Source organism: Theropithecus gelada, chromosome 7a (genome assembly GCF_003255815.1).
Source record: "Theropithecus gelada isolate Dixy chromosome 7a, Tgel_1.0, whole genome shotgun sequence".
Lineage (NCBI taxonomy): Eukaryota > Metazoa > Chordata > Mammalia > Primates > Cercopithecidae > Theropithecus > Theropithecus gelada.
The window spans coordinates 805,957-823,494 of NC_037674.1; the positions used below are offsets into that span (position 1 = coordinate 805,957).

Genomic DNA, 17,538 nt, shown 5'->3' on the forward strand with positions numbered 1-17,538 from the left:
CAGCCAGACCTGCGCTCTTTCCTCCTTATCAGAGTTGTGTGATGCTCGCTGATCTCCCTTGCCCTGATGAGGGCTCTGCAGGGGGTGTGAGGTCCCAGGACCCTAGGTGCTCACTTGGGGAGGATTGGACGCAGGAAAAGTAGCCGACGTAATTTATTTTAAAATTTAGATATTGGCAGAAAAAGAGCATTTTAACCTGGTGTCATAATGAGAGAGAATGTTGAATTCCAATCTGCTAAGGGAGTGTAAACCTCTAGAGTTCACGCCTCCCTCTGATTACAATGAAAACTGGACAAAAATCAACTACATATGGACTCTGAGAAGTACAAACAGGTAGATTGTGGAGAATGTCGAAGCCTGCAGAAGGAACCCTCTCAGGGTGGTTTTCCTGTTTTCTTCTCTCCTGGATTTCTCCCTGGAGCCAGCTTTCATCATGCAGTGGCATGGTGGCATAGATAGACAGTACTCCAGTAGCAACCCTATCTTTTGGCCCAGAGGAGTCAGAGAGAGTAGCACCTGCAGGCCAGGGAGTGTGGGGGAATCCCAAAGAGAGAGCCAGAGAAGCCCCCCAGTTCTGTTCATGAACTTGCACTAGCCTCAGCCTACTTTCAGAACAACGCCATCTGGGGACAGACTCAAACCAGCGCAGCAAAGGCCCAGAGGACTGACTGATGACTCACTGAGGTGAGAACCATCCATACAGGTCTCTGACTAACTCTTGAATGATGTATATGCTAGGCAGGCATGAAGCAAGATGGCAAGGCTTAGAGAACTCAACTGAGATTTGAACCATCTGCACAAGCATGTGGCTGACTATTAGATGATACACGTGTGGAACAGGCCCAAGTGATCACAGGAAATTTGAATTTGAACCACTTCCCTTAGAAAGTGCGACAGAAATTGTGGTCAGAAGCTAATTAGCTTATAAGTAAAAAAAATTAATAATCTCCAGAAGATTAAAACAGAATCCAGAGTTTATGTATTTTAACATTGACAGTATCCAGGAGACAGTACCAAAGGACTCAATGTACAATGAATAAGAAAATATGTTATAAATTTCCAAGGGAAAATGACAGTCATCAGATACCAAACCTGAGAGGACCCAGATATTGCAATGACCAAAGAATTTAAAGTAGCTTTCATAACTATGATCAATGAGATAAAGAAAATGCACTTGAAATGAATGAAAGGATGAGAGTTCTAAGGGGAGAATAGGAATTATACCAGAAAATCTAATACAAAGGTTAGAAATTAAAACTACAACACCTTAAATAAAAAAGAGTTGCTCGATGAGTTCAGTAGTGGAATGACTATGACAGAGGGAAGAGTCAGTGAACTGAAATAGATGAATGTAAATTATCCAATCTAAAGAACTTAGACAAAATTTTTTTTACATTGCTAGAGTTCATAAAGCTGTGGAACAAGACCAGAAATTGGAGTTTCACTGAAGAATAAGAAACTCGCTCAAAACCGCACAACTACATGGAAACTGAACAACCTTCTCCTGAATGACTCCTGGGTAGATAATGAAATGAAAGCAGAAATCAAGAAGTTCTTTGAAACCAAAGAGAACAAAGAAAACCTCTGGGATGCAGCTAAAGCAGTAGTAAGAGGGAAATTTACGGCACCAAATGCCCAGATCAGAAAGCTAGAAAGATGTCAAATCAACACCCTAAGATCACAACTAAAAGAACTGGAGAACCAAGAGCAAACAAACCCCAAAGCTAGCAGAAGACAATAAATAACCAAGATCAGAGTGAAGCTGAAGGAGCTAGAGACATGAAAAACCCTTCAAATAATCAGTGAATCTAAGAGTTGGTTTTTTGAAAAAATCAATAGGATAGGTAGACCGCTAGCTAGACTAGTAAAGAAGAAAAGAGAGAAGAATCAAATAGGCATAATAAAAAATGATAAAGGGGATATCACCACTGACCCCACAGAAATATAAACAACCATCAGAGAATACTATAAACATCTCTATGCAAATAAACTAGAAAATCTAGAAGAAATGGATAAATTCCTGTACACAAACACCCTCCCAGGACTGAACCCAGAAGAAGTTGAATCCCTGAATAGACCAATAGCAAGTTCTGAAATTGAGGCAGTAATGAATATTTAACAGTCTACCCATAATAAAAAGCCCAGGATCAGAGGATTTACAGCTGAATTCTACCAGAGGTACAAAGAGGAGCTGGTACCATTTCTTCTGAAACAATTCCAAGCAATTGAAAAGGAGGGACTTCTCCCTAACTAATTTTATGAAGCCAGCATCATCCTGATACCAAAACCTGGCAGAGATACAACAAAAAAAGAAAACTTCAGGCCAATATCCCTGATGAACATCGATGCAAAAATCCTCAATAAAATACAGGCAAATTGAATCCTGCAGCACATCAAAAAGCTTATCCACCATGATCAAGTCGGCTTCATCCTTGGGGTGAAAGGCTGGTTCAACATACACAAATCAATAAACGTAATCCATCACATAAATAGAACTAAAGATAAAAACCACATGATTATCTCAATAGACACAAAAAAGGCCTTTGATAAAGTTCAACATCCTTTCATGTTAAAAGCTCTCAAAAAACTAGGTATTGAATAAACTAGATGTGATTCTTATCATAAAATAATAAGAATCATTTATGACAAACCCACAGCCAGTATCATACTGAAGGGGCAAAAGCTGGAAGCATTCCCATTGAAAACCGACATATGACAAGGATGCCATCTCTCACCACTCCTATTCAACATAGTATTGGAAGTTCTGGCCAAGGCAATCAGGCAAGAGAAAGAAAGGGTATTCAAATAGGAAGAGAGGAAGCCAAACTGTCTCTGTTTGCAAATGACATGATCCTACATCTAGAAAACCCCATCCTGTCAGTCCAAAAGCTTCTTAAGCTGATAAACAACTTCAGCAAAGTCTCAGGATACAAAAACAGTGTGCAAAAATCGCAGGTATTCCTATACACCAACAATACACAAGCAGAGAGCGAAATAATGAATGAACTCCCATTCACAATTGCTACAAAGAGAATAAAATACCTAGGAATACAGCTAACAAGGGAAGTGAAGGACTTCTTTAAGGAGAACTACAAATCACTGCTCAAGGAAAACAGAGGACACAAAGAAATGGAAAAACATACCATGCTCATGGATACGAAGAAGAATCAATATTGTGAAAATGGCTATACTGCCCAAAGTAATTTATAGATTCAATGCTATTCCCATTAAATTACCATTGACATTCTTCACAGAATTGGAAAAAACTACTTTAAAATTAATATGGAACCAAAAATGAGCCTGTATAGCCAAGATAATCCTAAGCAAAAAGAACAAAGCTGGAGGCATCATGCTGCCCAATTTCAAACTATACCACCAGGCTACAGTAACCAAAACAGCATGGTACTGACACACAGACCAATGGAACAGAATAAAGATCTCAGAAATAAGACTGCACATCTATAACCATCTGATCTTCAGCAAACCTGACAAAAACAAGCAATGGGGATAGGATTCCCTATTTAATAAATGGTGCTTGGAAAAGTGGCCAGCCACATGCAGAAAATTGAAACTGGACCTCTTCCTTACACCTTATACAAAAATTAACTCAAGACGGATTAAAGACTTAAATATAAAACCCAGAATTATAAAAACCCTAGAAGAAAATCTAGGCAATACCATTCAGGACATAGACACAAACATAGATTTCATGACAAAAATGTCAAAAGCAATTACAACAAAAGCAAAAGTTGACAAATGGGATCTAATTAAACTAAAGAGCTTCTGCACAGCAAAAGAAACTATCATCAGCATGAATGGACAGCCTACAGAATGGGAGAGAATTTTTGCACTCTATCCATCTGACAAAGGTCTAATATCCAGAATCTATAAGGAACTTAAACAAATTTACAATAAAAAAACCAACAACCACATTAAAAAGTGGGCAAAGGACATGAACAGACACTTCTCAAAAGAAGACATTCATGCAACCAACAAACTTAAGAAAAAAATCTCAACATCACTAATCATTAGAGAAATGCAAAGCAAAACCACAATGAGATCTCACATCAGTCAGAATGGCAATTATTAAAAAGTCAAGAAACAAGACACTGTGGAGAAATAGAAACGCTTTTACACTGTTGGTGTAAATGTAAAGTAGTTCAACAATTGTGGAAGACAGTGTGGAGATTCCTCAGAGACCTAGGGCCCAAAATACAATTTAGCCCAGCAATGGGTTATACCCATTGGAATATAAATATACCCAAAGGAATATAAATCATTCTTCTCTAAAGATACATGCATGCATATGTTCATTGCAGCACTATTCACAATAGCAAAGACATGGAATCAACCCAAATGCCCTACGATGATAACCTAGATAAAGACAATGTGGTACATGTACACCATGGAATACTCTGCAGCCATGAAAAGAAGCAAGGTCATGTCCTTTGAAGGGACATGATGGAGCTGGAAGCTGTCATCTTCAGCAAGTTAGCACAGGAACAGAAAACCACACTCTGCATGTTCTCATTTATAAGTGGGAGCTGAACAATGAGAACAATGGATAGAGGGAGGGGAACAACCCACACTGGATCCTGTCAAGGGGGAAAAGGGGGAGGGAGAACATCAGGATAAATAGCTAATGCATGTGGGGCTTAATACCTAGGTGATGGATTGATAGGTGCAGCAAACTACCATGGCAGACATTTACCTATGTAATAAACCTGTACTTCCTGCACATGTGTCCCGGAACTTAAAATTAAATTTAAAAAATAATAAATATTTCCAAATATTAAAAACAATTGGAGCTTCAGAGAAGAGGAGCAAGAGATTAAGAGAAGATATTTGAAGAGATAATGACAGAGAATTATCAATCTTGCAAAGACACATTTACAATTTCATGAAATTCAGTGAAAACACAGGATGAAATAAAGGAAAACATGCCTGGACACATCATAATCATAGTGCTGAAAACTAAAAATAAGAAAAAAATCTTGAAAACAGTGAGAGAAGAGTGATACATTGCATACAAGGGACTAGGATTTGAATGACTGCAAATTTCTCATCAGAAATCCTGGAGGCAAGTAGATAGTGGAGCACCTTCTTTAAGTGCTGAAAGAAAAGAACTTTCAAGCCAGAATTCTGTATCTAGCATAATATTCAGGAATAAAGGAAAACAAGAGAGACATTCTCAGATGAAGAAAATGACTGGAATTCATTTCCAGCAGACCTGCTCTATAAGACATGTTAATGGAATTTCTCCAGGATGAAGCAAAATGATATTACAGAGAAATTAGATCTTTAGGGATGAAGAACAGCAGAAATGGTAAAAGTAGGAAAGTGTAAAAGATAACTTTTTTCCCTCTTAAGTTCTTCAAAATAGATTTGATGGTTGAAAGTATAAATTATAATATTGTCTGGTGGGAGTTTTAAGTATATAGATGTAACATATACCATAAGGTGTAATATATACAATATATACCACAAGATGTAAACTATACTATAAGAGGAAATGGGAGAGGTAAAGTGACTTTTATCATTTCAAAGCTTGTACATTTTACTTGATGCAATAAAACTTTAGGCTGTAAAGAAGTTATATATCTATATTTTAATTCATGGAGTAAGTACTAAAAATAAAAATTATTAAGAATAATAATATTTAATACTTAATATTATTATTATTAAAAGCCAACTGATAAAATAGTATTCAAGTAACCCAAAAGAAAGCAAGAAAATGGGCACAGATATGAATAAAAAAAGAAGAGACAAACAGAAAATAAATGATAATTTTTTTGACCTGAATACAACTATATCAATAATTATGTTAACTGCAGACATTCCCAGTAAGAGGAAAATATTGAGAAAGCAGATAAGGAAGTAAGGCTGTAGGAAATGCTGCTCATAAGAGACATACTTTACCCTTGATCTTAGCTGAAAGGCTGAGCAATGATATGAGACATACTTTTCAATTAAGTATAGAGATATGTTGAAAGTAAATGAATGGAAAAATACATGGCATGCAAATAATAAGCATAAAAGGCCAAAGTGGCATAGAGTAAACTTCAATACACATAATATAATTGGACATAATGAGGGACATTTAATAATAAATGAGACAGATTATAAGGAAGATATAACAATTATGAATGTCCCTGGTAAATACTCAAGATGCAATTGATTCACTAAAGTAAAACAAAATAGACAATTCCAGAATCATAGAAAAAGATTTTATCACTGTTCAGAAATTGATAGAACACCTAGACAAAAAAAAAAAAATCAGGAAAGCCATAGAAGCTATGAATAACATTATCAACCACCTTGATTCAATTGACATTTGTAGAACACTATATCCAACAACCACAGAATTCAATCTTTTCATGTATACACGGTCCATTCACCAATATTATAATATTACATCATAAGGATTACGTACTCTGACCACAACAAATTTAAGTTAGAAATCAATAGCAGCCTGGGAAAACCTCAATGTCTGGCAAGTCAACAATACACTTCTAGTTAAGTCATGAGTCAAAAATGAAGTCACAAGGGAATAAGATAGTATTACAAAGTAAAATGTTGTTGAAAATATATAAAAAATTTTTGAGTGCAGCTAAAGTTAGCTTAGAGGGAAACTTGTAGATGAAATACAACAGAAAATAAGAAAGATCTAAAATCAGCTATCTAATGTTCTACTTTAAGAAGCTGGAATGGAAAGTAAAACTAAAATACATAGGAAGAAGAAACTAATAACGATAAGATCAGAATCAACAAAGTAGGAAACAGACAATGCAGAAAAAAAAAAAAAAAACCAAACCCACTCAGCCAAAAAGCTGGTTCTTTGAAAAGAAACAATTGAACACACATCACCAGTATCGTCAAGAAATGAGAGGTGACCAACACAAACCTTACAGGAATTAAAAAACAATAAGATAATTTGTTAACAAATTTATACCAACAAATTCAACAACTTACATGAAATGGAATAGTTCCTTAAAAAATACAACTTACCAAAATGGACTCAAGTTTTAACAGAAAATCTGAATAGAATTATATCAATAAAACAGCTGAATTAGTAATTAAAATTATTTACACAAGGAAAAGTCCAAACACAAATGGCTTCCCTGTTTAATCTTCTCGAACATTGAGTAAGAAATAATACCAACCCTATAAATCTCTTTCAGAAAATAATGGAGGTGGGGGACAGTTCCCCACTTACTTTGTAGGTCTAGTATTACCCTGGTATTAAGACAAAGGTATTATGTGAAAAGAAAATTACAGATCAACATCTCCCACTCACATAGATCCAAGCAAGATATCAAATCAAATGCTATGGTATATAAAATAGTACAGCATAATCAAAAAACGTTTATTCCAGAAATCCAAGGTTGATTTAACATTCAATAATTAGTGTAATTTTCCATATTAACAGAATGCAGGAGAAAAACCATATGATCGTTTCAATAGATGCAGAAAGAGCATTTGAGAGCAAACCATGAATTCTCAAATTGATGAAAGGCGTTTTTGAAAAACCTGGAGCCAACCTTATACTTCACGGTGAAAAACTTAACTGTTTTTCCATGAGATTGGCAGCAAGGCAGTCACCTTTTCCATTCATCAGACAATGTACTGAAGAACCTACTTCTTGTAACATGACAATATAAAGAAATAAATGGCAGAAAAATGAAAATGAGAGAAGTAAAACTGTTCTTGTTTACAGGCTATGTGATTGTTTATGTAGAAAATCTCAGGTAGTCTACAAAAAATCCAGTACTACCAGAACTAATATATAAATTTAGCAAGGTCAGAAGATACAAGATCAGTATCAAAAATCAATATATTATCATATACTAGCGGCACATAATTGGAAAATATTTAAGGAACAATTACATTTATAATGATACCAAAAGCCTAAAAAACCTAGGAATAAATCTTAAAAAAAAAAGTATGCTCAAGATTCCTATAACAAAAATTACTGAGATATTTTGAAAAGAAATTTTTGAAAAAGATCTAAAGACCTAATGAAGAGATACAGTCTGTCCATAGATCCGAAGACTCAATGTTGTTTAGTGTGCAGTTCTTCCCACATTGACTTACAGAATCTTTAAGCGCTATTCTAATAAAAATTGAACTAGGTTTTTCTGCAGAGAATGACAAGCTAATTATACAATTTGTGTAGACATTCAAGGGACTAAATTCAAATAACTAAAGCATTTTTTTTCCCCAAAAGGACAACTTTTGGAGCACTTACCTGATTTCCTGACTTATATAGTAATCAAGACTGTGGTACTGGCAAAAGATAGACATAGATTAATGGAACAGAATAGAGAGTACAGAAATAGACTCTGTATATGTGTTATGTGTTTTTAAAATATACAACTGATTTTAAACCATAGTGGCAAAGCAATTCATTTAGGAAAGAAAACATTTTTTCAACAAATGGTGCTGAATCAACTGGATATCTGTATAAAAGCAAAAATAATGCTAGAATTGATTTGTAGTTTTACTCTGTTATCTGTTTATTGTAGTATCTTTATAGTGATGATCTCTTTTTTCATTGTTGTTTTTGGTGACTCTCTCTCTTTCCCATTTTCTACTTAAAATTGTCTTTTTCTCTTCACTTCTTTGGGTTCAATTTGTTGTTATTTTCTTAACTTACAAAGATGGATACTTAGCTTTTGATATTCATGCTTCGAATTTCCCATTGTGTATATTTGACTATAAATTTCCTTTTAGCTGCATCCCTCAAGTTTTCGTGTGCATTTTGATTATATTTACATTTTATTTATTCAAAATTATTTTAAATTTCTATTATGATTTATTACCTTAGTTTTCTTGATTAGCCAATTTTTGACTATTTAATTTGATTGAGAATTATTTAAAATTCTATTTCCCCTTTCCTGGCAGTTATATACTCACTCTTTTAGTGTTTTTGGTGGTTTAATGTCATCTGGAGATGACGGCCTTCATTCTTAACTCATCAAGGGCCCATGTTAATTGGTACTTTTACACTCCTCAACCCCTAATTTCTTTAAGCAAAGTTCCTCTTCTATATTCAGTATCTGTGAATTATCATCCATGCAGTTGTGGGGTCTGGCTCAATCTGTTTTCGTTGTTTCTCATTCATGCTGCTCGTCTTCTGTGTCCCTGGAGATCCAAGACTACAATCTCATCATTTCATCTTGTTCTGTGGGATTCCTGAGGGCCTGCAGGCGGGATGCTTTCCTCCAGAAGCTGCTGTGTCTGCCTCTGCTGGATGGCAGGGAATAATTTTGGTGCATTTCAAGGATCTTAGCTCAATATGAGAAATCTTAGTGGAGCCTACAACCTCACAAGCATTCACACCTCCTCTGACCTCAGGGCTTGATCAGCCTCGAGCTTCAAGGCAGTTCCACCCTGTGCCACTCAAGTCTTGCAGCTCTTAGACAGCTGCAGGAAACATTTTCATGGGGAGAGATTCCTTGGAAAGCCATACATTGTCTTGCTAATCTGGAATGTGTTAAAAGTGTGTTTTATCTAGGGTCCATTTGTTTGGCTGAAGAAGGGACTCTTAGACCTCCTAGTTTATCATTTTGAAAGAAGTGGTAGCAATGATTTATGGTATTGGCTTATTTCAGTGGGACAAGGATATCAGGTCATTGCTGAATCAGCATTTCTGTGACAGACTAATGATGTTTCACATCCTGACTTATGCTACACGATCATCTTTTCACTGTATAAGCTGATGAAGGAGACAAGTAATGGGTATAATCTTCAACTGTACGTAAACTTTGCATACTGTAAAATACACATTGTATACCTACAGTGTTAGGCTTGATAGACAGGGATGTGCTAGATAATTACTTCATTTTGTAAAAGAGTGTATTTGTAGTTTCTTCATATTTTGACTTTTTTTTAAAAAAAATTAAGAGATCAGTTATTTTGAGCTGAGTTATTAGGTGCAATATTCAAGTTTTTTGAAGATTTTACTTTATTTTGTCTTCTTACACTACATAACTCAGACCATGATATTTAGGATACTTATATGACACTAAATATGTAAATATAAATGTCTATAGGTACACATCAAGTTGTGCACACCATACTGTGTGTGTGTGTGGCATATACACATGGAACCATCCCTATTTGGCATTTGGCAGAACATTTTAATCTGGTTTAGGCCTCTGATTTTTCTTTCAACTGATGATGTCAAACAAAGCAAAAGGTATAGCTACATTCAACATTTTTTCAGTTTTAAAGTTTCATTTAATAAAATTTGGATTATGATACATTTTTCATTCTTTTAACAGTGGGTGATTTTACCCCCCAGGGAACATTGGTTCTTAACGGGGTGATTTTACTCCCCCAGAGAGAGGACAGTGGCTGTGTCTGGAGACATCTTTGGCCATCACGCTGGTGGTGGTGAGGTGCCACTGGCATCGAGTGTGGCCAGGCCAGGGCTGCTGTGCAGCGTCTTACAATGCACGGGCCAGCCCCAGAGCAGAGAAAGATCTGGCTCTAAATTAGCAGGGCCAGGGTGAGAAACCCTGCTCTGAAGTGATTCTCCTTATGACTTAGTTGGTATAAAAGCAAACTTGATGGAGAATTGTGACTGAAGACCCAACATTTGGGCTCCATGGCTTTTAAATGAAGGTCAGCTACCAACTTACATGCAGATTGAGATTCTTAAGCTTACTTTAAACAAGGACAAGCTGGCCGGGCACAGTGGCTCACGCCTGTCATCTCAGTACTTTGGGAGGCCGAGGCAGGCAGATCACCTGAGGTCAGAAGTTCAAGACCAGCCTGGCCAACATGGCGAAACCCCATCTCTACTAAAAATATAAAAATAAGCCAGGTGTGGTGGTGGGCACCTGTAATCCCAGCTACTCGGGAGGCCGAGGCAGGAGAATCGCTTGAACCCAGAAGGTGGAGGTTGCAGTGAACCGAGATCATGCCACTGCACTCCAGCCTGAGCAATAGAGCAAAACTGTCTCAAAAACAAAAACAAAAAAATAAAAAAAATAAAAAAAAAGCACAGACAAGCTGTTGTTTCCAATATGTGCAGTCTTTCAGCATGATCGAATCACAGTGAAAAGGCCACACCCACAGAGCTGCTGGGCAGCTGAGCCACCGATACGTGTTGCCTTCCGATGACCTCCCACGGTGGCTCGGTCGCCAGCCTCTGGGCGTCCCTGCGCGGGACCTTGGCAGCCTGGGCAGAAGGCTCCTGCGCCCCATCTTCTGTATTCTGCTCTTTCCGGCCTTTCCCTGGGTCCAGGTTTCTGAATCTGCCTAGTACTGTGGAAATAGTTACATGTGCCAGTTAAATAGACTTTTCCTTCTTTTCTTTGGAGATTATAAAAACTGCATTAAAAATTCTTTTAAAACTCTGTGATGTTTAACTTTAAAAAGAAATTGGAAATGCCACTTACTTGAAAGACCTGTATGGAATGGTATTTCATTATGTGCGATTGAACGGTATCTTTACACAGGTCTTAAAGAGAGTCTTCCATTCGGATTTAAATTTAACATGGACATTAAATCAATGAGGGATTTCTGCCACTGTTGTTGGACTTTTTCTCCGTGAATCTTCATTGTGCATATATGATAGTAAATTATTTATAGACTGTGTATTTGAGTCTGATCTTTTATAAGAAGCAGGAGTCTGGGCCTACCTTATGTTCACGTCTTTTCAAGACTTTTTTTTTAATCTTGCATATATTTTCTGTTTTATACTGATTCTCATCACACATCCTTTCTTCTAGGCGTTGGCACATCTCCACTTAATAGAATATGTTGGAGAACAAACTGCTTTGCTAATAAAGGTAAAAAAAAATGCTATAATAGAAGGTACTCCAGCCACTGTTCTTTGATTTTGTGGAAAAAAAAAAATTCTGGTAAGAACAGGTCACATTAATTATGTAAAAAGGCACAGCAGGGAACCTGTTCTATCCTGTGCAGCCCAGAGATGAAGGGAGACTTTTTCCAAAGAATATATAATTACAGATGCTTGCTATTTTGCTTTTAACTTTATTTAAAGCCTGGCTGAGAAGGAGCGGGATCGACGCCAGCCTCAGTAAGTGAGTGCTGCAGGCACCCCAGCCTCAGTGGTCTGCCAGGCCATCGGGTCAGTGTGACCAGTGTGCGTAGCCACCACACGTGGACGAGGGGCAGGGTCACTCTGCCTCCCCATCCAGGGGCTGGCAGGCCTGGGCATGGCTGGGCGTTGCTGGTAGAAAGCCAGCGGAGGCTCCCGGTGTGGGTGGGGCCCTGGCTTGCACACCTGTGTCTGCCTTGGTCTTGTGATGGGTAAGAAGAAGGACTGACACCCTCGGGCCCCTCTGAGTCTCCCAGCTGGTGGGATCTGACGGTAAGTGCGTGTGATGGAACACTGCAGCTTCTGTTGTCCTCCTTCCAGATGGTCCCAGAGGACCAGCGCCTCACGGCCGCCATCGTCCTGGTGGTGTGGGTCTCAGCCCTGGCGTCGTCCCTGATTGACAACATCCCATTCACCGCTACCATGGTGAGTTGCATGTCTCCATGTTGAGGGCTCAGCTTCAGCCTGGACATAGCCTGGGGCTCACCCTCCCTCCCTAAGGCAGCAGAGGATGAAGTCTGCTCCTTTGCTGCACTCACAGATGTAGAGGACAAAAGTGAGCAGAGCCCGGGGCAGCTGGGCGGGGAGCGCCGAGAGCCCAGACTGCAGGCGGGGAGCCGAGGCTCTGCAGCCGCTGTGGACGGCACGTCCTGGGGTGACTGGTGGTCTTGGGGTCAATGCCACTGAGAGCTGCCACCCCTCCCAGAAAACGCTGTCTTGTCTTGTCTGTCTGCCTGCCTTCCTTCTTCTCTTTTCTCTTTTCTTTTTTCTTTTCTTTTCTTTCTTTCTTTTTCTTTTCTTTCTTTCTCTCCTTTCCTTCCTTCCTTCCTTCCTTCCTTCCTTCCTTCCTTCCTTCCTTCCTTCCTTCCTTCCTTCCTTCCTTCCTTCCTTCCTTCCTTCCCTCCCTCCCTCCCTCCCTCCCTCCCTCCCTCCCTTCCTCCCTCCCTCCCTCCCTTTGAAAATTGTGAGACATCAAAAGACAGAGACTTCCATCTTCATTTGCTGCGGATGCAGAAGCTATTCTAACCAGCCCGTGTGTCTCCTAGTGCTTGGCCTGGGCAAGATCTCTCGTTCTCTGTGTGGTCTTGAGCCCCAGCCGGGCCTGGAAGTGCACGTCGTAGACCTTTAGTTGGACAGATGAGCCTGTTTCTGGTGTGACTTCTGCCGGCATCGATTGCTTGGTTCCGGGCAGGAACTGGGAACCCGGGTGTGGCAAAGTAAAGGTAGGCCTAGGGGCTTGCACACAAGTCGCTGGGGTCCTCTCACAAACTCCTGAGGTCGTCCCAGGTGTGCAGGGAACAGGCCAGAAGCATGGTAGCACTCCCCGTGGCAGGACACAGGACAGGGGAAAGCCCTCTGTTCTTCTGACTCTGAGGGCCTCCCCGCTCCCCGCAGGGAACAGCCTGTGGGATCCCACGACATCCCACCACCCTGTATCGTGTTCTGAACAAGGGCACCCCCGGACTGGAGCAGCAGGCCTGGCTGTGTGGGGAAAAGAGCAGGCCGGGCTCGTGCAGCACTGACCGTAGGCAGACCTGGGAACCTGCCTCCCTCGCTTGCAGCCTGGAATTTAGTTTCTGCCTAGGTTGACCCTCTAGTTGCCTGGCTGTTGTTCTCCTTCCAAGGTCTGGGTGTGGTAATCCTGAACGAACTCGGTGGCTGTTGTTATTTTTTGGTGAAGTTCCACATTGGAGAAGTCTTGCGGCTGTGGTCAAATGTCCCAGCTGTGGCCCAGCCGGCTCCACCTCTCCCGGCGCCCCAGGCAGGCGGACGCCTTCTGACAGGGCTGCCCTTACCTGTCCTCAGCTGCGGCTTGTGCGTTCATCCTGTTCTCCAGGGAAACACAGTTTGCAGAGAGTCCGTACTGTCCCAGCCAGCGAGGCCACAGACGTGGCCCGAGCACAGGACCCCGACACAGCCTCCATCAATGCTTGCTTCTGGCCCCGCGCTCACAGCTCAACCCCGCCTTCTGGGGAGCTCTGAGGTTTGGACCCAGATCCTTTCTGGACTGAATTTGAAGAGCCCTAACATTGGTGATTTAGGTTGTTCCTTTTTCTAAGAATAGGACACTTTCACAGTTTTGTTCCATAAATTTTAGTGACTACTTAAAATTTACCTTAAAAAAATGGAATCAGAGACAATAGTGAGACAAATATCCATGTGTTCACCACCCGAAGTGAGAAGATACCAACATTTTATCCTCTTTGCCTTGGAATTTCTTGTTTGTTTTATTAAGAAATACAACATTGCAGGTAAACAGGCATCTGTCTGTTCTCCCCCTGGAGCCTCAGGACCGTCTCTGCCCTCATGAGTGTGGGTCCCACCTGTCTCTGTAGTGGCTGCTGTGGGGGTGCTGAGGGCAGGATGCTGACTCCTGTGTGTCCACAGGGGCGGAAGCCACGTACAATGTGACCACAGCAGCCACAGGGTGCAGAGGTGGACTCGCAGCTCTTCAGAGCCCATGTGTCTCCCCTGAGTGACTGTGCCACGCCAGCATGAGGCATCTGCAGTGGCCACATCATGGGAGGAACATGGGGAGCCACTGGGGTTTGCTCCCTCAGGCTGGAAGTGGCACACGGCGACGGTCACAGTCCTTGGGTGGGAAGGGGACGCGTGGCCCTTCCCTGGAGCAGGGATCTGCAAAATGGGTGGGCATCGAGGTCTCTCCACTTTCCCTCACTCCCTTCTCCTCTCCTTTCCTTTGAGTGTTTTTTTACCACTTTTTTTTAAAGCTGTATTGAACTCACTGACAAAAATCTGCACCTATTGAATGTGTAAGTTTTCATGAATTTGGACATATGTGTATACCTGTGATACTGTCACCACAATCGAGGTACCGAACGCGTGCATCATCTCCATACATGTGCTTATGTGTATGTATGTGTGCTTCATGGTAAACTTAACACCCGTCTGCCTTCTTAATACACTTTGAAGTACATAATACCATATTAACGCTAGGCACTGTGTCATACCACGGTCTCCAGAACGTACCCGGCTGGGATAACTGAAACTCGACCCATTGAGCAGCCTCTGCCCATCCCCCTCCCTCCACCCTCGACAGCCACCATTCTACTCTCTGCTTCCACGAGCATGACGATTTTAGAGTTCGCACACCATGGAATCAGGCGGTATTGCTCCTTCTGTGACTCGCTTATCTCACATAGCATAATGCCCTCTGCGTTCATCCATGTCACAAATAGCAGGATTTTCTGCCCTTTTAAGCCCAAATCACCTTTCATTGCATGTATATTCATATACCACATTTTCTTTATCCACATGTCCGTCAGTGGACATGCAAGTTTTTCCCGTATCTTGGCTGTTCTGAATAATGCTACAGTGAAAATGGGAGTACAGCTGTTTCTTCTTTGAGAGCCTGGTTTCCGTTGCAGGTGGTTAGAGGATACGGTCTATAGGATTTCGTGCTTAGAAATCCCTGAAATACCATCTGACTTACCATATGGCTGTTTTTCTCCAGCTGCTGCCTAGAAAGCTGGGTGTCAGCTTCTGACCACTGGCTGCTTTGGTCACTCCGTGCTTGGCTTCTGCCTCTGCTGACCCACAGGAGCCAGGATCCTGCCCTAGCTCCTCCCACAGTGGGCCGATGTGTAGGTGGTTATGACTCAAATTCATGAAGGCAGCTCCCTGAGGAGAGGGAAGGATGAAAACAATCCTGGGTCCTGAGGGAGGAAAGGAGCCTCACATTTGTTTATAATATTTTGTTCCTTACAAAATAAGCAAAAAGGAAATCCTGCGGCAAAGAAGATAAAATGTTCAAATGTTCTCAGTATATGTGAGCAGTTAACATACATATAGAATGCTCATAATTAACATACATAAGCATGTCATTGTGTTGTTATCCTCTCTAGATTCACTCACCTCTTTTCAATCTGTTTTGATATAGCAGAGAACTTTGTTAATTAGTTTGTTCCTCCTTGCACTTCAGCACGTTTTTGCATCGTTTACTTTGTGATTGTATTAGCTGTTAAAGGTTCATTATCTAGTAACTTCACAGTGGCTGATTTCTTGTACCTTGCACAAGGTCTCCATCTCTGCTCTGAGCCTCTGCCAGGTTTATCTTTTTCCAGTCCTTTATTTATTTATTGTTTTTTTAAAAATCCTTTTTCCAACTGCATTTTTAAGCAGAATGCAAGTCGATTTTTAAAATTCAAAGCAGATAATCTTTGTCTTTTAAGAAAATAGTTTAACATGTTTACATTTATTGTAATGACTTATCAACTTGAACTAATTACCATCATGTCATTTTTTTAATGCTTTTTCCTTGCTAATTCTTTTTTTTTTCCACTATCATTTCCTGACTTCTATAGATTGATACATCACATCTCCCCACCCATCAATTGGTTTCGAAGGTACTGATTTTATTCCTAGTCCTTTAGTGGAAATCATTCTGTTTGTAATGCACATGGTGGTATCAGCATTTCAAACAACAGTTGCAGTGAACAGAACCTATTTTAGTTAGTTTAAGATGAAAAGGAGTTTATCTAGGGATAGTACATAGTTTTTGGAATTTCTGAGAATTTCTAAACTGCACAATGGGAATGGGGGACTGCCCACAAGCCCCCAGCTTTTGCAGCTTGGCATGAGTGCTCAGGATCTCTGCCCCCACGCTGGCTACTGAGTCCAGGGACTTCTGTCACCCTGCTCTTGAGTATGCCTTGTCACACCTCTCCAAATTCTCCAGACGGGCCTCTGGAGCAGGTGCGTCTGATTGGAGGAGCCCATGCCTGTTCTAACTGCAATGGAGGTGGCAAAAGTGAGTTTCCGGCTTCTGCCTTGGAGGCCCAGAACCCACAAAACAGAGCTCCAAGGAGGCTTCAAAGCCTTTCTCCATCCCTACCTCAGCGCCTTCTCCTCGATGCTTCTGTGCTTCCCGGTGCAGAGCCTTGCTTGCCCTCTGGGTCCCACAGTACTGTGCACCTACATCCACCGAGTCACTCAACAAGCGGATTGTCAAGAGTGTCTGCAGCCGTCTGCGAACTCTGACCGTTTGTGTCTGTAGCCTCATTCACGAGTGTTATACCTGGCACCAAAAAGATACTTAGCGAGTGTTTGCAGATGAATAGGAAAGTGAACTAACTGCCATAGATTAATTGTCCTGGAGTAACTCTGTGTCGCCTCCTCCCTGGCCTGCCATCTCTGCTACTCTGTTACTGAGGGAGCTGGACACCCCGTGCTTGCTGCATGACTCAGAGTCGCAGACCCCACCTGTGCACCTCCCTCCTGCCAGACCACCTGCCACTTGAGATGCACCCTCATCTTCAGTGATGTGGTGCCACCTCTCCAGCACGATGCTGGGGCTCTTGGGCCTTCGACGGTGCTGTTCTTTGCCACTGGTAGCAGCTTCCCTCTCAACTCCCTCCTTGCCTGTCCTGGGAGCCAGCCTCACCAACCCACAGCCCTCTACGTTCCCTGGGTGGCAGCTGGTCCTTTCTCTGGATCTGCCTTCG

At 41.0% G+C, this 17,538-nt stretch overlaps 1 protein-coding gene across 1 annotated transcript in view; it reads left to right on the forward strand.

The window, feature by feature from the left end:
• OCA2 (OCA2 melanosomal transmembrane protein) overlaps nt 1-17,538 on the forward strand; it is a 352,275-nt gene that overhangs the window by 219,773 nt on the left and 114,964 nt on the right. The window contains exons 20-21 of the mRNA XM_025390396.1: nt 11,742-11,801; nt 12,395-12,499. Of these exons, the coding sequence (XP_025246181.1) occupies nt 11,742-11,801; nt 12,395-12,499 (165 nt within the window). The remainder of the gene's footprint in view (nt 1-11,741; nt 11,802-12,394; nt 12,500-17,538) is intronic.